General features: G+C 44.4%; 1 protein-coding gene across 1 annotated transcript in view; it reads right to left on the bottom strand.

Moving 5' to 3' along the window:
• LOC134927265 (ATP-dependent translocase ABCB1-like) overlaps positions 1 to 23,180 on the bottom strand; it is a 95,072-nt gene extending 71,892 nt beyond the window's left edge. Inside the window, exons 1-4 of the mRNA XM_063921476.1 lie at positions 22,929 to 23,180; positions 22,626 to 22,721; positions 3,676 to 3,754; positions 881 to 1,025 (exon numbers count right to left, since the gene is read on the bottom strand). Coding sequence (XP_063777546.1) covers positions 881 to 1,025; positions 3,676 to 3,754; positions 22,626 to 22,714 — 313 coding nt within the window. The 5' untranslated portion in view covers positions 22,715 to 22,721; positions 22,929 to 23,180. The remainder of the gene's footprint in view (positions 1 to 880; positions 1,026 to 3,675; positions 3,755 to 22,625; positions 22,722 to 22,928) is intronic.
• Positions 23,181 to 24,251: the final 1,071 nt, after the last annotated feature.

Genomic DNA, 24,251 nt, shown 5'->3' on the forward strand with positions numbered 1-24,251 from the left:
TGCAGGTGTGTTGCCCATACAGCACAGCAGGGACAGAGCTGTCCCTGGCTGTGGCAGCTGCTGACTCAGGAGATCTGCACAGGAGATCTCGCGAGAGTAGCGAGAGCTCGTGCATGTCCAGTGATACGACGGGGAGGAGAGGCACTTGGCTGTTGCGCTGTGTGGGGACTGGCAACAATCGCTGGAGGGGGAGTTCCGGCAAACAAGATGTTCACACATTATATTGATATTGCTTCCTGCTTCACCCTGGTAAAGAGGATGAAGCAAGAAGAGACATACCGGCACGATCAGTGCCTGGTAATATATCTACCTCTGTGTTTGAGAAATGACCAGTTAGGAGCTGGCTGGTTGGTAGTTTGGCTCTCCTGACTTTTTCTCTCTCCACGGCTAAGTACATCTGCCCCTAAGTTTCAAAATTGTCCTCAGCTACCCTCCCCTCCCTGGATACTGGACTGGCACAGTGGTAATAAGGTTAGCTCTGCTGACCCACAGCCATGGGTTCCATTGCGACCAGGTCCTTCCCTACTTGTGTGGAGTCTGTATGTCCTCCCTATGTTAATGTGGATTTCCTCCCACAGTCCAAAACATACAAGTGCATCTAATGAGAACCCAGCAAAGAACTCCAAAACCATAGTAGAATATAAGCATTGAGGATATTCTTTGGACTGAGGAAATAAATCGGAGCATCCAGAGTAATTGGCAAAATGGGGAGAACATACAAACCCCTCACATATATTACCCTGGTCAGTATAGAGCCCACTGTTCCAGCACTGTGTGTGTTAACCACTATTATACATGACCAGCAGTCTAAATGGCAATATTATTTGATGACCATTTTTATTTCATGACCATAAAACGGATTTCATGACAACAAACTCACTTGACATATTTTGACCAGCGCTGACAAAGCTGTCCGTCATTTCGCCAAACACCAGCATCATGAGCGGCAGGCCCGCCCCGTGCAACATTGCTGCAGCTGTTCCAACAATCATAAGCAGTCTGTCCACGCCTCCAGAGTATCGGAACTGCAGAAGAAAAAAAATATTCCACAGAATTATCAAAAGGGTCAAATTATCATAAGGGTCAAAAGAAGATTGTTCCGAATTTACTTTTTTCCATAATAAAATCATCCGGGTGTTGTGTTTATGCATTTGCAGGATAATTTATCTGTACTAGTCAAACACATTCAGAATATGTCAGTTTTCACTGAAAGTAAGGTGGTTGAAACAACTATCAGACATTAAATATAATGTAAAAAAAAGTTGGATTTGGAATGTTTGAGGGTTTTATTAAATAAATTTTAGTTTCTTGAAATCATTGTTGCAAACACAAGTCAAGTTAATGTTTTTCTGATTTATTGATTTCAGGTTCACTATGGGGGTAATTCAGAGTTGATGACAGCAGCAAATCTGTTAGCAGTTGGGCAAAACCATGTGCACTGCAGGTGGGGCAGACATAACATGTGCAGAAACAGTAAAGGGCCCTACACATTTGGCGATCCGCCGCCGAGCTGCCCGACGGTGGATACAGCCGACAAGCGACCCGGCGGCGGGGGGACAGTGACGGGGGGAGTGAAGTTCCTTCACTCCCCCCGTCACCCGGCTCCATAGAAGTGCAGGCAAATATGGACGAGATCGTCCATATTGGCCTGCATGCACAGCCGACGGGGCACCAGCGATGAACAAGCGCGGGGCCGCGCATCGTTCATTGCTGTTGCCTCCACACTGCACGATATGAACGTTATCTCATTCATTAATGAACGAGATCGTTCATATCTTGCAGTCAAATCGCCCAGTGTGTAGAGCCTATTAGATTTGGGTGGGCTGTGAAATCTAAATTGCAGTGTGAAAATAAAGCAGCCAGTATTTACCCTGCATAGAAACAATATAACCCACCCAAATCTAACTCTCTCTGCACATGTTATATCTGCCCTACCTTCAGTGTACATGGTTTTGCCCATTTGCTAACAAATTGCTGCTGCCATCAACTCTGAATTATGAGAACAATTTAATTCTGAAGGTAACCCCCTTAAACTTGGACAGTGGCACTTAAGGAGAAGATGAATGTATTTAGCAATTTCTTGAACATACGGTATAGGTTACTGAGCCTACACTATTCTTATTTTCATAAATGTCAGCAATTGTTTTAAACTGCTTCTAATAAGGAAAGTCTACAACTTTCATTTGTAAGGGATTATAAAAATGAAATGAGACATGAAACAGAGTATTTCCTTTGTAGACCTCAACTCATTAGGGAAAAAAGGAAATGACACTAATTAGATGAGACACTAATGCTGTGTATTACTCTCCAGACTTCCTGAAATTGCTGAATTCCCCATGACATTACCCACATGTCAAATATTACTTTTGTTATTATGTTTCCATGATAGCAGAGAGATATGGTTCACTGGCTCATCATTATAAGGTTATTCTAAACACTGCAAATTACTACTGTTCACCATCTGTACCTTGAACAAGTTACAGCCAGCCAATAAACTAGCGGTTTATTTAGATTTATTATTATCCATGGCTGGATATGTTAATTGTCTGAGTCTATATTTTCTCTATTTAAAGCACCATTCCTAGCTAGAATATTATTTTTACATAAAAACCGAGTAAAGAACTGTTTAAGCATTCATTTATCTATCCGCCTACACATCATTATTTCCTTTTTCAAAATCTCTGATTAGGAAACAATAATGGTTGCCAGACACATACACAGTCTGCTACAGAGGTTCACAGCTGTGCGCATGTCATATGATGGGAAATGGGGTAGAAAGAGGAAGTCACAGTGTAGACAGAGCTCAGAGAGGTGTTCCAAAGCCCCTCTGCTCGCTACTGCATGTGCCATGTGACTGTGGATGCCATGGTAGTACAGATTTATGAATCATTAATAGCAACCACAAGTAACAAACCAGGAGAAAATGGTAAATTCAAACATGTTTTGTATTGCCTATGTTATTTATTTACATTAATGGAAAAAAAGACCTGATTTGATGCACAGAAGTGGCTGGGGTGTGCATCATAGATTGAGAACTATTCCAAATACACTCTTTAGGAAGAGTAACAAAACATGACTCTCACTCAGTGGATTGATACCAGGGAATGAAGTGATTGGATCAATATTTAGTGATATTTTTTCCATCTCTGTTATTTGGAGTTATTGGGGTATATTTACTAAAGTGCAGGTTTTTTAAAATGGAGATGTTGCCCATAGCAACCAATCAGATTCTAGCTATTATCTTAAAGAATGTGCTAGATAAATGATAAGTAGAATCTGATGGGTTGCTACGAGCAATATATCAACTTCTAAAAATACTCACTTTAGTAAATATACCCCATTGTGTATACTACAGTATGTTGACCTCGTTGAGAAATAGCCTTTACTTTCGTCTATATTTTTTAATGTATACATTGGGGCCCATTTATCAACAAATTTTACTCGCTGAGTATGACAAATAGTGCCCCAGCCAATCAGCTCCCAACTGTCATTTTTCAAGCACATGATAGCTAGGAGCTGATTGGCTGGAGCACCATTTATCATACGCAACAAATTTTAAATAGCTAAAACTCGTTGATGAATGGGTTCCATATTTTAATATACGTACAGCTTATTTACTTATTTTAGCAAAATAGTAATTATACACAGAATACAACGTTAGGTCTCAGTGCTTACCATGGTGAAGGGGCTGACTAATTTTGGTTTCTCTTTTTTCTCTTTATTTTTAAACTTGGAGAAAAATCCTTTCTTCTTGCTGTCATACACACAGAAAAAAACATCACAACTGTTAGTAGGCAAACTAAAGTACTAAATTGTGAGAACTTACACGGGGGGAATTCAATTAGTGCCGTTTTTTCGACCAAATAATTACATTTTTCGCCTGTTTTTAGATCGAATTTACATTAAACCTATTCAATGCCCATGCCGTTTTTTCGACTGGTCGAAAAATCCGGCACTGGCGAAAACCAAATGTATAGGTAAATTTGCCACTGATACACATGTTTTTGCAAATTCGCCCATTTTTGGTACAATTTTCGCCCATGCCATTTCGACAAAAATAAATAAAAATGAAACGGCATAAATGGATTAAAAAACGTGCTAAAATGCCCGCAATTGAATACCCTGTGTCGAATTAGTGCAGTTTTTTCGACCAGTCGAAAAAACAGCACTTGATTGAATACCCCCCATAGTCAGTTAACTAGCTGGAAAAGCACTAGTGTTTAAAGAGCTCAAGTGATATTGCCCATAAATGTAGCTTTACAGACAATGGCCCTCATTCCGAGTTGATCGCTAGCTGCCGTTGTTCGCAGCGCAGCGATCAGGCTAAAAATCTGAATTTCTGCGCATGCGTATGGTGCGCACTGCGCACGCGCGTCGTACTTTCACAAAAGCCGACGTAGTTTCACACAAGGTCTAGTGACGCTTTTCAGTCGCACTGCTGACCGCAAAGTGATTGACAGGAAGTGAGTGTTTCTGGGTGGTCACAGACCGTTTTCAGGGAGTGTGTGTAAAAAACGCAGGTGTGTCAGATACAAACGTGGGCGTGCCAGGAAAAACGCAGGCATGGCTGGCCGAACGCAGGGCGTGTTTGTGACGTCAAAACAGGAACTAAACAGTCTGAAGTGATCGCTAGCTAGGACTAAGTCTCAAGCTACTCAGAAACTGCACAATCTTTTTTTGTAGCCGCTGTGCGATCCTTTCGTTCGCACTTCTGCTAAGCTAAGATACACTCCCTGAGGGAGGCGGCTTAGCGTTTGCACTGCTGCTAAAAGCAGCTAGCGAGCGAACAACTCAGAATAAGCGCCATTGTTAATTTCATATAACAGCACTATGTAGATGTGTTTTAACCCTAAACTGTGCTAGAAAGTTGACATATTCCTGCTGTTTGTTATGTGTTACATCAGATTTGGGGCGTAATATAGCAGCATTTTCTTAAAGCTGTAATATCCTTTATTTATGCCCTTATGGGGTAAATTGAGCCACAAGAACCTCATTGGTTTATTTTAGAAGACATATTTTAACAGTTATTTGTCACAGGTGCATTCTTATCATTTTGATTGACAGGAGAAATCCTGAAATAAAGGTACATTATCTGTTTTCATTTTTCTTTCGTCTTATTTTTCATTGCACAGGGCAGGGGTAGGCAACCTGTGGCACTCCAGCTGCTTTGGAACTACAAATCCCAGCATGCCCTGTCACAGTTTTAGAACATCCTAACAGCAAACCAGTGGTAGGGCATGCTGGGATGTGTAGTTCCACAGCAGCTGGAGAGCCACAGGTTGCCTACCCCTGGCATAGGGGGACAACATAAGTAAAAATTAGCTCATCTTACCCCACTCTCCACTATGCAATTTAAACACTAGGTAGAAGATAATTGGTTCCCCAATCACAAAATACCAAAAATCTGAAACCATATGAAACACAAGTATAAAAACAACAACATACTGTAACAATGTTATAAAACACGAATCCATTAAACAAAACAAGACAATTCAAACTGGCGATAGCGACTCTGCTTGGTGATGCACATATACAAATGTGTCTCCAATAATGCTCACTTAAAAATAACTATAAAATGACTACATAACATGGCATCAACACATGACAATGTTACGCCAATATGTTTAGAAGCCTATCCACTGTATTGAGGCTTCATTTACATAAGCGTAGAATCCACTGTATTGAGGCTTCATTTACATGTGCCCCTATTCCAATTAGATCTTTCAAAGGGTTTGGAACTGAATTACATAGAGACTAAAATGAATCAATGATCCTTATGCTGCATGTCTATCTGATCCCGTAGCCCCTCTGCAATGGACTGAAACTGAATTAAATGAGCCCTTAAAGTAGTATTAAAAATCACAAATATGAAAGACATACAGTATAACAAGAAAAAAAAATTTGGGGTCGAGTTGGCCCACAGGGGAAAACCCCGGTGGGTCCCACTGCCTTGAGCCCCACCTACCCCTCTAGGGATCATGTTCCAGACTGTGCACTTGTTGTATACATTATACAGGTTGCCTTATGCTGCACATGACTATTGTGTATTTTCTACAGTGCATTGCTGTTGTTAATCTGGTACATTAACATGCATGCACTAGCAGTATTGGCTATATATATATATATAAATATATTTATTTATAACTGGCCCAGCCGAATGATCAGGCAAAGCCACATGCACCCCCAGTGTTGCCAATTGTCTCAGATTTTTTGGTTTCTAAGGATTTTCTCTCTATTTTTTTTTTTTTTTTTAATCAATAGCACAATACAATTTAAAATGATTTTTATACAAATCTGAGTATTTGTCTCTATTCTGTGTGTTAAAAGAACTTCACAGTCTCAGATTTGTCTTGTACCTTCTGGAAGACTCCTAAATTTGGGGGAGAGTTTCTAGCTCCTATGAAATTAGTCATCTCTCCCACATCCGACATCTTCCCAGGTGAAGAGGGAGGGCAAGCGATGTGATTTGCTATTAATCGTGTCATCGCAGCCCCTTCCCCTGTGATGTCATTTCAGAAATATATTGTAGGTAAGGACAGCTGCACATCAGACCATTTAATTACCAGCATTGCTTAAAGATGAAAATCTGCTCTAAACCACGACAGCCAACTGTATAACAATACATATACATGTCTGACTGGTTGCTGTGAGTTCCTGCACATACTGTATTCACCATTGGTCAACTGTAAGTAATAAACGTCAGTGATGTCTTACATAAGAGGGGGTAATTCAGATCTGATCGTAGATGTGCTAAATTTAGCACATCTACGATCAATTACTCTGACATGCGGGGGGACGCCCAGCACAGGGCTAGTGACCCTGCTTGTCTTGGCCTACCCCCCCCCCCCCGCACAGGTGCAAAAGCATCGGCGATGCTTTTGCACCTGGCGAGTAGCTCCCTGCCAGCGCAGCTTCTGCATGCTGGCAGGCCGCTACTCGCCGCGTCCCGGGTCACAGTGCCTGCTTGTGACATCACGCAACGGTCCGGACACGCCTGAGATCTAATGCCGTTGGTACACCCCCTCCCGCCCCGTGAGCACCTCTGCCTGTCAATCAGGCAGAGGCGATTGCATCCCTGAGATGCCTATAGCATCTCACTGGGCTCCCCGGGTGCGCACGCGCAGTGCGGCCACTGCGCGTGCGCACTCCGGCAAGGGCTTCAGACTGCGATCGCTGTCACTGCAGTGATCCAGTCTGAATTAGCCCCAGAGTCAGAGGAGGATTTAGACCTCATGGGGCCCTAAGCAAGATACCAATTTGGGGCCCCCCTCCCTCAAATGATCCATAGCATGAAATTTGCGTTCATAATATACAGTATGCCTTTAAAATTATTTGTTGCTTTTCCTACATATATTCTATGACATTATATTACTGATTGCACCACGTCCACTCACTGACTGCATTTTATAATACTCATTATAACCCTCTTCAGTCAGTGTGACTGTATTGATTATATATCAGTGACCCCACTGATTGTAGCAGGCAGGTCCCAATCACCTATACACATAGGGGATTATTCAGTTTGGAGTGCAGAATCTGCTAAAAAGCAGAATCTGCAATCCTTTCTATCACATGCTGGGGGCCGACCAGCGCAGGGCTAGGCCACCCAGCATGCTAATTGACGGCCAGCTATGGATCGCAAAAAAATTGCAATCGCATCATTGAAGCAAAAATGAATGATGACTCCCAGCATCCGTAGGCTGCGTATGCAGGAGGTCCGCTGCTATTTTCTTAATCGTAGTGGTTACATGTGATGTCATGCAGCCACCCTGAAAAGAGTCCGGCCATGACCGCATTGGCCGGACCACCCCCCACAATGGCGAAACGCCGCCCCCACGCCGTATCCTGGATTGCACTGTAACTGCTAGCTGATGCGCTGTTCGGCCCCAGCGCATGCGCAGTTTGGAGAAAATCGCTCATTTGCAATTTTCGCCAATCTGCGATCCTACATGAATAACCCAAATCGTACTTAAAATAGAGTATAATAGCAAACTGATATATCATCAGTCAGTGTACCCCCTCCCCCCTGATTGTAGCAGGCAGATGTTATACGCTGCACAGCCCGGCCTAGCACACAGGGCCCTAAGCAGCCGCCTGGGTTCATTGTGGTAAATCCTCCTAGGCCCAGAGTCCGCTGAAGTTCTCGAGGAAGTTTCAGCTGCAGCTCACAAAGTAAATCTGACAAACCCTGATAAGCGGACTTATCAGACCGACCGGTAGACAGGAAACACAAAGTTTTTCTTGGCTTTCTCTTACTTTATAAAAGCATACCCAGGAGTGAGCAATAAAAATAGGATTTTAAATACTTACCGGTAAATCCTTTTCTCGTAGTCCATAAGGGATACTAGGGTTCGCTTAGTACGATGGGGTACAGACGGGGTCCGAAGGAGCCGGTGCACTTTAAATTTCTTCAACTGGGTGTGCTGGCTCCTCCCTTCTATGCTCCCTCCCACAGGCAGTTCTAGGTAAAATAGTGACCGAAGAAGAATGGACATAATTGAGAGAAGGAACATAACAACAATGAGTGGTGAGATTCACACACCAGCACACCACAACACAAACTGACCAGCAACGGCTGGCAACCAAACAGCAACAGCTGAACAGATAAACTTATATATAAGAAACAACCTGCAGAAAAGTCAACGCACTGAGGCGGGCGCCCAGTATCCCTTATGGACTACGATAAAAGGATTTACCGGTAGGTATTTCAAATTCTGTTTTCTCTAGCATCTATAAGGGATACTGGGGTTCACTTAGTACAATGGGGACGTCCCAAAGCTTCCAGAACAGGCGGGAATGTGCGGGACGCCTGCAACACCGCTTGCCCAAACTGGGTATCCTCTTTGGCCAGGGCTTCAAACTTGTAGAACTTCACAAAGGTGTTCTTCCCGACAAGGTGGCAGCTCGGCACAGTTGCAAGGCCGAGACTCCACGAGCAGCCGCACAGGAAGACCCCACTGATCTTGTAGAGTGGGCCTTCAGATTGTGGAACAGGTAAGGCTGCCGACACATAGGCCTGTTAGATAGTAAGCCTAAGCCAACGAGCAATGGACTGCTTTGAAGCAGGGCAAACCTTTTTCTTCTTCATAGAGCACAAACAAGAAATCCGTCTTTCTGATTCGAGCCGTCCTCTTGACATAGATCTTCAAGGCTCGCACCGAATCCAATGCCTCCGGAGGAGCAGAAGTGCCAGAACTTGACGGAACCACAATAGGTTGATTCAAGTGGAACGCAGAGACAACCTTCGGCAGGAACTGCTGCCTAGTCATGAGCTCCACTCTGTCCTTGTAAAAGACCAAGTAAGGACTTTTACACGTTAGGGCCCCCAATTCTGAAACACGCCTAGCAGAAGCCAAGGCCAGTAACATCACCGTCTTCCATGTGAGGTACTTGTTTTCTACCGTCATCAGAGGTTCAAACCAGGAGGACTGTAGAAATTCCAACACTACAGTCAAATCCCATGGTGCCGTGGATGGCACAAAAGGAGGTTGTACAGTATGTGAAGTACCCCTTGCAAGAAGGTCTGAACTTCTGGCAACAATGCCAATTTCTTCTGGAATAAAATCGAGAGAGCTGAAATCTTGACCTTAGTGGAACCCATACGTAAGCCCTTATCCACACCAGCCTGCTGGAAATGCAAGAAATATTCCCAAGTGGAACTCTGCAGACGGATACCTACGTTCCTCGCACCAAGAGACATATCTTCTCCAGATATGATGATAGCATTTTGACGTCACAGCCTTTCTGGCCTGAACCATAGTTGCAATAACCTTTTTGGAAAGGCCTTTGTGAGCTAGGATGTTTCGCTCAACCTCCATGCCATCAAACGAAGTCGCCGTAAGTCCGGGTAGATGAACGGTCCTTGTTGAAGAAGATCCCTTCTCATTGGCAGAGGCCAAGGGTCTTCTACGGACATGTCCAGAAGATCCGCGTACCACGCCCTTCGAGGCTAATCTGGGGCAATCAGAATTGCCTGGGCTCTTTGATTCCTGATTCGCTTGAGCACCCTAGGGAGCAGAGGAATCGGGGCAACATGTAGAGAAGCCGGTAAGGCCAAGGCATCATCAGTGCATCTACTGCCCGCGCATGAGAGTCCCTGGTTCTCGAACAATACCATGGAAGCTTCTTGTTGAGTCGAGATGCCATCATGTCTATCTGTGGACAGCCCCACAGATTGATGATCTGTTGAAACACCTGCTGGTGTAGGCCCCACTCCCTCAGGTGGAGATCGTGACGACTGAGGAAGTCCTCCTCCCAGTTGTCCACCCCCGGAATGAAGATGGCTGACAATGCTCTTGCATTTCTTTCCGCCCAGAGGAGTTTCCTTGATACCTCTTGCATGCAGGCTCTGCTTTTTGTCCCTCCTTGTCGATTGATATAAGCCACAGCCGTGGCATTGTCCGACTGAACCTGAACAGCTCGATCCCGAAGCAGAGGAGAGGCCTTAAGCAGAGCATTGTAGATCGCCCGAAGTTCCAGAATGTTGATCGGAAGTATGGCTTCGTGGGCTGACCACCTGCCCTGGAACTGAGACCCTTGGGTGACAGCTCCCCACCCCCTCAAACTCGCATCTGTCGTGAGGAGGATCCAATCCTGAATCCCGAAACTCTGATCATCCAATAGGTTTGAGGACTGTAGCCACCACAGGAGGGAAATCCTGGCCTGAGGTGATAACCGTATAATCCGATGCATCTGTAGATATGATCCGGACTACTTGCTTAGGAGATCCAATTGAAATGTTCTGGCATGGAACTTTCCGATCACCTCGTATGAGGCTACCATCTTTCCCAACAATCTCATGCAAAGATGGATGGATATCCGAGTCGGCCATAGGACCACTCTGACCATTTCCTGAAGCATCCTTACTTTGTCCTCTGGGAGGAATAATTTCTGAGCTACTGTGTCCAGAAACATTCCCAGGAGATAAGTGTCCTTTATATCCAGCTAGACCATGAACTCCTGTTCTTCCAGACCCGCAATCACTGCTCGCAAGGATTCCATCTTGAACTTGAAAACCTTTAGGTAAGGGTTCAAGGATTTTAGATTCAAAATGGGCCTTACTGAACTGTCCAGTTTTGGTACCACAAACAGGTTGGAGTAGTAACCCTTTCCCTGTTGTTGGCACTGACACAATGACTTGGGACTGGACCAACTTTTGTATGGCCTGTTGCAGCGTAACTCGTGAATCCTCCAAAACTGGTAAGCTTGATTAGAAAAATCGTTGGGGAGGAGCACTGTCGAACTCCAGCTTGTAGCCCTGAGAAATTAGGTCTCTTACCCAGGCATCCTGGAAGGAGCTTTCACAGACGTGGCTGAAGTGACGCAGTCGAGCTCCCACCTCAAAATCCCCTCGGGGTGGGGAGGCACCGTCATGCTGAGGCCTTAGTGGAAGCTGAACTTGTGTTTTGTTCCTGAGAACCTGCGGTGGTGGCTGGTTTTCTTGTCCTACCTCTGGTGCCTCTCGCTGCGGTGGAGACACCTCTGGCTCTTGATCTGAACCTGGCAGATCGAAAGGACTGGGTAGGCAGGCCCGGGTAGGAACGCTTAGCTGGCGGGTGACCAGAAGGGAGGAACGTGGATTTTCCCGCAGTAACCTTGGAAATCCACTTATCCAGCTCAACCCCGAAGAGCCAATCCCCTGAAAAAAGAAGAGACTCGACACTGCGCTTGGACTCTGCGTCCGCTATCCACTGACGCAGCCACAGAGCACTGTGCGCCGACACTGCCATAGCAGTGGTCCTAGCATTAATATTGCCTATCTCGTTGAGAAAGTCACACAGGCCGCGTGTTTTAGGAGAGTCACCATAGTGACCAGGGACATATCCCCCGAGAGGCCACATGAATTTGAGTAGCCCACGTATGAATGGCATGCGTCATCCAGCAACCCGCTATGACCAGTCTTTGTGACATACCAGCCGCTGTGTAAATAGACTTCAGCGTAGTCTCTATTTTCCTATCCCCAGGGTCCTTTATGGTAAAGGAGCCCGGAGCTGGTAGTACCGCCTGTTTAGATAGGCGAGAGACTGATACGTCTACGGCCAGGGGCTCTTCCCATATTTTCCTGCCTTCAGGAGCAAAAGGGAAAGTGTGCAAAAATAGTTTTGTCACTTGGTATTTCTTATCTGGATTTTTCCAGGCTATCTTAAACAGGTCATCCAGTTCTGCAGAATCAGGAAAGGTGACACTGAGTTTGTTCTGTGCTAAGAAAAACGACTGCTGGGCAGCAGCGTCCTCTAGAGGGAGTTTTAACACGTCCCGTATAGCAAGTATGAGGGGCTCAATACCCTGTGCAGAATGGGAATCCCCAGTAACAGGATCCAATTCCTCACCCTCCTCATGTATCTCCTCATCAGATTCTGAGAGTAAAGCAGGTAACCCATGTTTTAGTGGTCCTTATCTAGAGAGGAGGGTGCTGTTTATCATCTGCCCTTGCAGCAAGGTCTGCAACAGCCTGATGCAGTTGTTGTGTCTTTTGAGTATTAGCAGTGAGCACCTAGCCAGGAAGGCTCTTGACCCTCCCCCAGCCCCCTCACTGAGTTGTGAGGACTAGCTGCATTGTTCACATGATATGGAACCAGATGTAGAGGAGAGAATCTGGTGTGACATACACTGCATAATTGGTGTTTTACCATGTTTACAGTAGACAACGCTTATACAGTATATACATACACACAGACAAGTAAAATAATAGCAAGCCTGCCCTTATTGTATGTGAGAGGGAGACACAGAGGAAGGAACAGCACACCCAAGCTAAGCAGCCCCAGTGAGACTGCAAGCTGTTTTATCACGGTGTAACACTGGAGTTTCTGTCCTTTTCAGGACACAGATTGTGTACAATAGTGGCTCTCCCCCTTTGCTACACCCCTGTACCAGTTTTCCTGCGTAGCCTATAATGGTGCCAGAGCTATGTAGTTTTTTATACTGGCAAAGCCTACCACATAGTGTAAAACTAAGTAAAAGAACCTGTTTTCACTACTGCTGGCCAGTGTACGCAGGGGGCTATAGCGGATCCCCCCAGGGAGGGTTCCGTATGCCGCTCCTGCGTTTGCACCGCACCAAGAACCAAGGGACCCCCCTAGCGGGGCCCCCAGTTTGTACTCACCACTCTTCCCACCTTCGGGCGTCTGTTAGGGGTGTGTGGCTTGCTGCGATTGCGACAGCTAAGGCGCAGTACCCCGCTGTACAACAACCTCTCAGTGGTCTTGCAGTTGGGGAGCGGCTCTGACGCCTGAAGAGAGCGGTAACCGTCTCCCCCCCTAACTCCCACGGTGCAGGTATGCTGTTGCCCAAACAGCATACCGAAAATAATGAAGTTTTAAAAGAAACTGAAGAAACCTCTCTGGAGCTCCAGAGTGTGCCTCCTCTCCTGAGGGCACTTTTTTCTAAACTGCCTGTGGGAGGGGGCATAGAGGGGAGGAGCCAGCACACCCAGTTGAAGAAATTTAAAGTGCACCGGCTCCTTTGGCCCCGTCTATACCCCATCATACTAAGTGAACCCCAGTATCCCTTACGGATGCTAGAGAAGTATAATTCAAATTTCAGCTTTGAACTAATAATTGAGCTGCAGAGAGTTTCACAAACACAGTATCAGTGACGTGTAGAACATGGGAATGCTATTCCTACAGTATATACGTAACAGCATAAAACATACTGTTATGAAAGTGAAATAGGCATTTGAGTGTAACGCCATGTACGGAAATGTTTTGACAGTTGTTTATACCATGCCCTTGATAACATTCAGCTGTTATGCTTTTCTTATACTGCTCTTGCTGAGATAGTATGCTATGACACCCTATAAAGGGCGGTATCCGGATGCTAGGTCGCCAGTCAATAGGTTGTTCACTAATGGTCAACATGTATTAGGTCGACATTGACAAAAAGGCAACATGGCAACGGTGGACACAGGAAAAGATCGACATGAGTTTTTTACACTTGGGAGTAATAACCTGTGCTGAGCGCAGCAGCAGTGGAGTGAGGCACCGTGCCCAAAGCATGGCCATGCAAGAGGACGCGGAGCACTAATTGCGGTTCCCAGTCATTTGTACGGAGAAAACGACACCAATTTTTTTTATTAAACTCATGTTGACCTTTTCATGTGTCGACCTTTTATCAATGTTGACCTTTTGGGGTCGACGTTTTTTAGGTCGACACATTGATCCGTAACCATGAAGGGCTACTGAGACTCTGGGCAGCCTGGTGCAGAAGGAGAAGCGTGGCTGCTGGAGGGGGCACGGCTACTCCCCCTCGTTGTATATATCAGTATTTATCAAGGGGCATGATTGGTGCCCCTGACCCTATAAGGAGTAATGAGGCAAATATACTCTACTCATACTGCTCTTGTTGGTGCAGCATACTATGCCACCCTATAGAGAGCTATAATATGTTTTACCCATACTACTCTTTCTGGGACAGCATACTATGCCACCCTATAGAGAGCTATAATATGTTTTACCCATACTACTCTTTCTGGGACAGCATACTATGCCACCCTATAGAGAGCTATAATATGTTTTACCCATACTACTCTTTCTGGGACAGCATACTATGCCACCCTATAGAGAGCTATAATATGTTTTACCCATACTACTCTTTCTGGGACAGCATACTATGCCACCCTATAGAGAGCTATAATATGTTTTACCCATACTACTCTTTCTGGGACAGCATACTATGCCACCCTATAGAGAGCTATAATATGTTTTACCCATACTACTCTTTCTGGGACAGCATACTATGCCACCCTATAGAGAGCTATAATATGTTTTACCCATACTACTCTTTCTGGGACAGCATACTATGCCACCCTATAGAGAGCTATAATATGTTTTACCCATACTACTCTTTCTGGGACAGCATACTATGCCACCCTATAGAGAGCTATAATATGTTTTACCCATACTACTCTTTCTGGGACAGCATACTATGCCACCCTATAGAGAGCTATAATATGTTTTACCCATACTACTCTTTCTGGGACAGCATACTATGCCACCCTATAGAGAGCTATAATATGTTTTACCCATACTACTCTTTCTGGGACAGCATACTATGCCACCCTATAGAGAGCTATAATATGTTTTACCCATACTACTCTTTCTGGGACAGCATACTATGCCACCCTAGTCAGCCGTGAGTGGGTAATATGCTCAACTCATAATGCTCTTACTGAGACAGAATACTATGCCACTCTAGATGGACCTATGTCAGTAAGATACTATACCCACTCTTCTCCGGGTGTGGTATGATATACCAGCAGATAGAATGCCATTGCCGGCTGCCAGTATACCGCCAGCGGCATCCCACCTGCTGGTATATCGGCATCAAGGCAGCGAGTCACCTCGCCGGCTCACTGTGCTGTGTGGCATGGACCCACCAATTGAGTGGGAATTGTGAGGAGGGGCGGGGGATGTAGAGATTCTGACCGCCGGTAAAATGTCGGGTTTCTGGATTCCAGCATTGGTCTCCTGAACGCTGGGATCCTGACCACCGGCATTATAAGTACATCCCCTCTGCTCCTGTCAGTCTAGCGCCTGTGTGACAATCATGATATATGTTACAAAGGAATAAAATCCAGCTTAGTAGAAAACAATAGAATGTTAGTTAATATTATTAGTAATTTATGTCCCATGCCAGCCTGTAGCATGTTACGCAGAAGACTTGCAGAGCTAATTTACAACATATTGTTTTGCAGGGTTTCATTCAGGATACTGGCTTTCAGCATCCGGCTGTCAGAATGCCGACGCCGGAATGCTGACACTGCTCGGAATGCTGACATCCGCATCCTGACATGGATAGAAATGCCGGTGATGGGCTCCCGAACACCAGAAACCGGGACTCCATATTGATAAGCCGCAAGGGGATGTTAGGTGCAGGCTGCAGGGAGGGTTAGGGTTAAGCTGAGGGGGGGGGGGGGTTAGGGTTGGGTGGTAAGTGGGATTCTCTGCATCGGGATGCCGGTGTTGGTCATATGACTGCCGGCATACCGTCAGCCGGGGAATCATATGTATCCCGGTCTAGACATGCATAGTGAACAAGGCACTAATTCCGGCCTGGTCAACCTGTGGCTCTCCACCTGTTGTGAAAACTACAAGTCCCATATTTTACAGCTGAGGGTGTGCTGGGAGCCACAGGTTGGCCAGGCCTGCACTACACTATGTATCATTAATCTGACAAATTACATCGTAAATTAGGACCATTTCAGTCTTTAAAATGATCATTTTGGCCTGTGTATTACTATAAACAAGAGCTGTCCCCGACTTCCTGGGCTATTTCGATTTGTTTTTCATATTCGCTGAATTTCACAGAACAGTGGCTGTGAGAACCTCACCGGAGCACGTGGGCTCCCCGCAGTCCAGGATACAGATTTTATTTCTGATAATATTCACAAGTAAGAATGACCAGGAAAACAATCTGGGACAAAGCTATTTCTGAGTTTGTTTGTTTTTCCATAGTTTATAGTGAGGTGCAAAACGATTGTTAAAAATAAATGTAGCATCTTATTTTCAGGGATGCAGAGGATGTTATTTAATTAGAGGATGTTATTTAATCTCCTTGCTGCTGGTCCCATTACACTAGCAATTTTGTATGGAACACTATTAGTTTGCTTATACCTCCAGAAAATGGAACAGTAAAGCCCCGTACACACGGGGGAGATGTGTGCTGAGCGATCTAGCACAGAACGCTCAGCACACATCTCTCCCCCGCTGAGCACAGCGCGATGTGTGCTGAGCAAGGGGGCGCTGCGGGCGGGGCCGCTCATTTCGCCCAGCAGTGAAATGAGCAAGCTCACTAGATTTGGCATGCATGCATATCAAATCTACAGCCGGCGATAGCGACGCGCAGGACCGCGCATCGCTGTCGCCGGCACCCTACACGCGGAGAGATCCGTGCTTAATTTCTAAGCAGTCTAGTCAGATTGCTTAGAATTTAAGCACGGGTCTCTCCGTGTGTACCCCCCATAAATCTACCTGACATGGCCAAACAAAAATGAAAATGCTTTGATTTATTGAAATTGTAAGAAAGTGAACTAAAAGCAAATGTGAGTATTTCTTCAGCATAAATTCTCTTTTCCAAACCAGCAAAATTAGGAATACGCATATTGGTTTTTTAACAAAATCTGCAGTTGAATAGGATCATACCTTATTTTATTTTTTTTTACAATTTAGCACTATTTTTCTTTCACACATTTCTGCATGTTGTGTGATAGCAAACGGGTGTATGTCACACTGCACACAGAAACTAGACAGGCACTGCAATGCTCACCACATCATGCGCCATGTGACTGTGGTTACCGTGGTAGCCATTACACTGTATGATTTTAAATTATTAATATCTGGTTGAAGAAACAAATCAATGAGAAATGGTAAGTATCACGATTTTTTATTCACGGGATTGTTGCTTAACAATAGGGACAACCATGTATTAAAAAAAGAAAAAAAAATGTTTACAATGTAACATTATCACAATATATAGATCATAACTTTTTATGTAATACCTGCATATGTGGCAACAGAGTGCTATCTAAGGATCTGGAATTTGGACCTTGCTACATTATTATGAGTTATTGGATATAATATAACCGGTGACAAGAACAGGATGCGGTGATACTGGGTGAAGCTAAGAAATAAAAAGCAGGTTTGATGTGGGCAAGTAATTCACTGATTTTTCTGAATCCATCTGCAGGAAAAGAGTTCAATGAAGAACTGCATGTGGCCCAAATCAGCCGCAGCCAGTGAGGTGCAGACCTGAGCTGTAGGACTCAGAAGCTTATCGCAGTAAGGATAGGCCAAATAATCCACTGATCGCTACAAAGTCTTCACAGTCACTACCCAGGATACCTCACATGCTAAGTGGACCCTGGACTTTGTCATTCGAAGTCGCTACTCTGAGAATGGATATGGCGTGTGGATATGGCGTGTCTTTAGTGATCTACTGATTTCCTACTCTGACTAATCACTATTCGGGTCCTGCTGACATGCACATCTACCTAGAAGAATTAGTATGTTTATAAATAAGTTATTAAATGTCATCATCTACCAAAAAAATAATAATCGCTATGCAGTATATATAGAACAAGTGAATGGAACACTGAGCATGACAGATATGAGGCAATTCAATTAGGAGAGAGTTTGCGAAAGACAGAAACTCTCATACATCGTGTGAACGGGTGTAGTATGGTTTGCCGGCGGCGGGACAAGCGCAAATGAGCCCCTTGCGGGCACGGTAGTGCGCTACGCACGCCACGCTATTTATTCTCCCTCCAGGGGGGTCGTGGACCCCCAAGAGGGAGAATAGGTGTCGGTATGCCGGGTGTCGGGATTTCGGAGTCGGTATACTGAGCGCCGGGATCCCAACAGCCGGCATACTGAATACCACCCGTGTGAATGCACACACCCGAGTCATGCCTACAATAAGTGACATGGGAGAAGGGCATGAAAAATAGAGGAAACAATCCTGGAATCCAAAAAAGTGGCAACTGAGAGCAGGACCCTATAAAAAGCTGTAAGTGGCCATAAGGAAAGTACAAGCGTCAAATGGATGATTTTTGCACATTTTATAAATGATGGGAAAACGTTAGCAGCCATGTGTTTTTTTTATGAAATAAAAGTCTTTCCAGCATATTGGGGTACAGAAAATGCCTGGAAAGTGGTTTCTCAGTGTTTTAATACCATTTTGTAAAACGTTGGGGGGAACAATGAATTTTAGCTCCATTTAAGAGAAATTCACTTGACATGTCTTTATTGGGAAATTATGTTATTTAAACCCCTCCAAATGCATAATTATTCATTGGGAAGGGTGTATCAGAAGTATTGCACAGCGTCCCAATATTTTTACCTTAAAATAAAGATTTCCCTACCTCTTCTCCTGCTCAGGAGGGTACACACAAAAATTATGAATTTCATCAGAAAAAGCAATGCGAGTTCGGAATTAAATTGAAAAATGAAAATTGCGATTTGAGTTTGCAGTGAAAATGGCTCACAGGACCCAACTGACACCTAATTAAATTGACCAAATAAAGTTCATAATAAATAAATTCTGCTTTTCCCCTATGGGTTCCTTAAGTCTTATTTGTTTTGTAGAGGTCTACAGTGCGAGAAAACAGAGGAGATGTACTGTATATAACTGCATTATTTACAATGCACTGCAATAGAATCGTTAGATAGTAAGAATAAAGAGCAGATTAGATCTAGAACAATTAAAATTATAGAAATCTGCAAAATAAAAAAAACTTTCATTGTGAAATGAAAACGAATCGGCTTTCATGCAGAAGAGAAACATACAGTAGCAATCCCAAGCAATACTACACATTTACTAATTCCAAATTCAATAACGTCCACAAATACAAAGGTGGTCATTCCGAGTTGATCGCTAGATGCTTTCGTGCGCAGCGCAGCAATCAGGCAAAAAAACTGCAGTTCTGTGGATGTGTATGCGGCGCAACGCGCATGCGCGTCGTACTCTTACAATGGGGATAATTCTGAGTTGATCGCAGCAGGAACTTTGTTAGCAGTTGGGCAAAACCATGGCCCTCATTCCGAGTTGTTCGCTCGGTATTTTTCATCGCATTTTTTAGTACGCATGCGCAATGTTCGCACTGCGACTGCGCCAAGTAACTTTACTATGAAGAAAGTATTTTTACTCACGGCTTTTTCTTCGCTCCGGCGATCGTAATGTGATTGACAGGAAATGGGTGTTACTGGACGGAAACACGGCGTTTCAGGGGCGTGTGGCTGAAAACGCTACCGTTTCCGGAAAAAACGCAGGAGTGGCCGGAGAAACGGTGGGAGTGCCTGGGCGAACGCTGGGTGTGTTTATGACGTCAACCAGGAACGACAAGCACTGAACTGATCGCACAGGCAGAGTAAGTCTGGAGCTACTCTGAAACTGCTAAGTAGTTAGTAATCGCAATATTGCGAATACATCGGTCGCAATTTTAAGAAGCTAAGATACACTCCCAGTAGGCGGCGGCTTAGCGTGTGTAACTCTGCTAAATTCGCCTTGCGACCGATCAACTCGGAATGAGGGCCTATGTGCACTGCAGGGGGGTCAGATATAACGTGCAGAGAGAGAGAGATTTGGGTGTGGTGTATTCAATCTGCAATCTAAATTGCAGTGTAAAAATAAAGCAGCCAGTATTTACCCTGCACAGAAACAAAATAACCCACCCAAATCTAACTCTCTCTGCAAATGTTATATCTGCCCTCCCTGCAGTGCACATGGTTTTGCCCAACTGCTAAAAAATTTCCTGCTGCGATCAACTTGGAATTACCCCCAATGTACGATGTAGTTTCACACAAGGTCTAGCGAAGCTTTTCAGTCGCACTGTTGACCGCAGAGTGATTGACAAGAAGTGGGTGTTTCTGGGTGTCAAGTGACCGTTTTCAGGGAGTGAGTGAAAAAACGCAGGCATGCCAGATAAAAACGCAGGCGTGACTGGTGAAACGTAGGCATGGCTGGCCAAACGCAGGGCGTGTTTGTGACGTCAAAACAGGAACTAAATAGTCTGCAGTGATCGCAAGCTAGGAGTAGGTCTGGAGCTACTCTGAAGCTGCACAAAATTATTTTGTAGCCGCTCTGCGATCCTTCTGTTCGCACTTCTGCTAAGCTAAGATACACTCCCAGAGGGCGGCGGCTTAGCGTTTGCACTGCTGCTAAAAGCAGCTAGCGAGCGAACAACTCGGAATGAGGGCCAAAATACGGAGTATTCCAATATAATGTTTTATTTACAGAAAGCTCACAAAGTTAAAGTAGTAGTACTGTATAAGGCTTTATATAATTTAACAGGGATGGAAAATCAAATTAATATAAACCATCTTGAAAAACTGATCTGAATGCTATAAATACAATGAAATCACCATGACTTATAGAACATGTTCTGCAGTCACAGCTATACAGCTCTTCAGTGTCCACATTATAACCCTAAATCATAATTACATTAAGAAAACAGTGTCCTAAATTGAGTCTGCGTTTAAATGATTAATTCCATTGTTAATGCAAAGAAAATGTTTCCCGAAAATATTTTAGCACCAATTAACTCTATTGAAAAAAAAAATTCCATTAACAAAGCAGCTCCCAGGAACAGCCTGCTACTTGCCTGAACAATGGTTTATCCCATCCTTGTTTCATGCAACCTATAGTGCCAAGTTTTACCAAATAAAACTACGTATATTCACTGGAAATCTCATTACGTACGATGTGTACATTCTGTTGTCAAAACTCCAGCGTTCATTAGGAAAAAATAAGAGTTATGGTAGATCTACCTTTAACTCTTTTTCTTTCAAATCCATAGGGTCCACATGGATGGTTCTGGTATGAATGGTCGACCATGTTAAGGTCGGCAATCATTAGGCCGACCACTATTGGTCGACATTGACATGATCGACATGGACCAATAGTCGACACGTGAGAACGTTCGACACGGGACAGTCGGACGTTCTCACGTGTCGACATTGACAGGACGACATATGAAAAGGTCAACATGGATTTTTTAACTGTTTTTGGTTTCATTTTTTGTGTAACATGACCAGGAACCCCAATTAGTGTACTGCGTCCCCTTGCATGGCTCGTTTTGCTCACCATGCTGCTGGCAAGGTTACTATTCCCAATCGTAGTCCATGTGAATGGTATGAAAAAGTAATTAAAAAAATATATAAAGCCATGTCGACATTTTCATGTGTCGTCCTGCCCTGTGTCGACCATTTTCATATGTCGCCCATTGTCCATGTCAACCATGTCAATGTCGACCAATAGTGGTCAACCTAGTGATTGTCGAGTTGCCAAACGGATACCCACATGGATACCATGGGGTGTAGGTGGTTGGAGAGGACCGGGCACAAAACAGTTAACCACCTACACCCCATGGTATCCCTGTGGACTCCATATGGACCCTGAAGAAGAAACTTAAGTATCATAATGGTAACACAATCATTACTCTTGAATGTTACAGCTATTATACCCTGTACCTGGGCACTGCGGCTTCTTGCCTTTATAAGGTCATAGAACTGTTTAGTGAGTTATGATTATACATTCCTTATGTGTTTGTCTTCTAAAATCTAAAAGGAATCTTTCTGGTTTTATGTGATATATTTTTTACAGCATATATGTAACAGTTTTCCGAGTTCACATACAGTGCTATAGACTATTTTGTTTACACTACGCATTCACGAAGTCAACAATCACTCGAGTGTCCGATGTTATGATGTTGACAGTTAAACTGTTGACATCTAACTGGTTAATGCTGGGAAACTGTTGACATTATAATTTATTTAATAACATTTACTTTGTAGCGCCAACATATTTCATTGTGCTTTACAAATGATACGTCGACAGCGAAAATGTTGACATAGGCATTACCATTATGGGTTAGATGTTGTGAATTGTGAATATGTCGACATTATGGCAGTGTCGACTACTGCACATGTCTACATGATGTACAGGTTGACAGTGGCCCACATACAGTGCATGTCGACATTATGTCGTCGGCGAACCGTATGTCGATAGTTTAACTGCTGACATAATGTATGTTATAAGCATTCTATTACAATTTACAATAAACATAAGCACATATAAGATCCATATATAAAATAAAACTAAAAGCTGAGAGTAATCCACATGAGAAAAGTCACCTCTTGCCATTGGGGTCTGTGATGGTCACTGTAACATCCTCCTGGCCATCAGCCATGCCAGTCACTGCACCGTTCTGCTCACTCGCCATGTTCTATCTGTCAGGAAAAGAAGAAAGTTTGGGGTGATGGTGACTGTGAGTGTCTCAGGGAGAGGAGCAGTGAGGAGACAGCAAGCTGTGGAGCGATAGCCGGCAGGGAGTGCTGGGACTTGTAGTCACCCCGTGGCTGGAGAGTCACAGGTGGGAGATAGAAGGGTGGGAGATGGAAGTGTTGCGCACAGTGAGAGCATCGGGTGTAACTTACGTGCAGCGCTTCTTATCCTCCGCCTGTGTGATGTCCCCCTGCGCAGAGCAGCTGTGCCGCCGGAGTGATGGGTGAGATGTTACTGTGTGGAGGAGACAGAGCACAGGGGCAGAGACTGTGGATGGAGCAGAGAACCTCCCTGTAATACTGTTATAGGCAGCAGATGGGCGGGAGTCACAGTCCCGGGAATGAGAGGCTGCTGCTGTTGTATCTGTTAATGTGTAATATACAGTAGATAAGGATTGATGTTGTGTTTCTCACGCACTGTGTGAATGGGGGTGCGGTAACCCCGCCTCATCACTTTACCAGCGGTTACATCATGATCAGGACCTCCCGGCTTCCTGTCATGCTGCTGCTGACTATGACTGACATCATCGAGCTGAAGTTAGCTTCTTATTCGGCCAGCTTCTTATTCACTTCTTATTCAAGCTCCAGCTTCTTATTCAAGCTCCAGCTTCTTATTCACTTCTTATTCAAGCTCCAGCTTCTTATTCAGACCATTCAGTTTTGCAAGGGTTAATGAGTCTTGGGCAACACATTTGATGCCTGAAATTCACAGAGTAGGGTCCCTTTCATATGACCCACCTGTATTTTGGCTTGCCTAATGCTGGTTTGGGCATGAAATACGCTGCCCAAGTGGGCACATACACTATAATTCACCATTTTGAATAAGTAGCTGTAGTTTTGCAAGGGTTAACGAGTCTCGGGCAACAATTTTTACACCTGAAATCAACTGAGTCGGGTCACTTGCATATGACCCACATGGATTTTGCCTTGCCCAACACTGGTTTGGGCATGAAATACGTTGCCCAAGTGGGCACCTTAACACTATCATTTTCTATTATGAATAAGTAGCTGTAGTTTTGCAAGGGTTAACGAGTCTCGGGCAACAATTTTGACACCAGAAATCAATAGAGTCGGGTCACTTGCATATGACCCACATGGATTTTGCCTTGCCCAACACTGGTTTGGCCATGAAATACGCTGCCCAAGTGGGCACCTTAACACTATAATTTTCTATTATGAATAAGTAGCTGTAGTTTTGCAAGGGTTAACGAGTCTCGGGCAACAATTTTGACACCTGAAATCAATAGAGTCGGGTCACTTCCATATGACCCACATGGATTTTGCCTTGCCCAACACTGGTTTGGCCATGAAATACGCTGCCCAAGTGGGCACATTCACAGTATTATGAATTACTAATTTGAATAAGTAGCTGTAGTTGTGCAAGGGTTAACGAGACTCGGGCAACAATTTTGACACCTGAAATCAACTGAGTCGGGTCACTTGCATATGACCCACATGTATTTTGCCTTGCCCAAC

This window comes from Pseudophryne corroboree, chromosome 5 (genome assembly GCF_028390025.1).
Source record: "Pseudophryne corroboree isolate aPseCor3 chromosome 5, aPseCor3.hap2, whole genome shotgun sequence".
Classification (NCBI taxonomy): Eukaryota; Metazoa; Chordata; class Amphibia; order Anura; family Myobatrachidae; genus Pseudophryne; species Pseudophryne corroboree.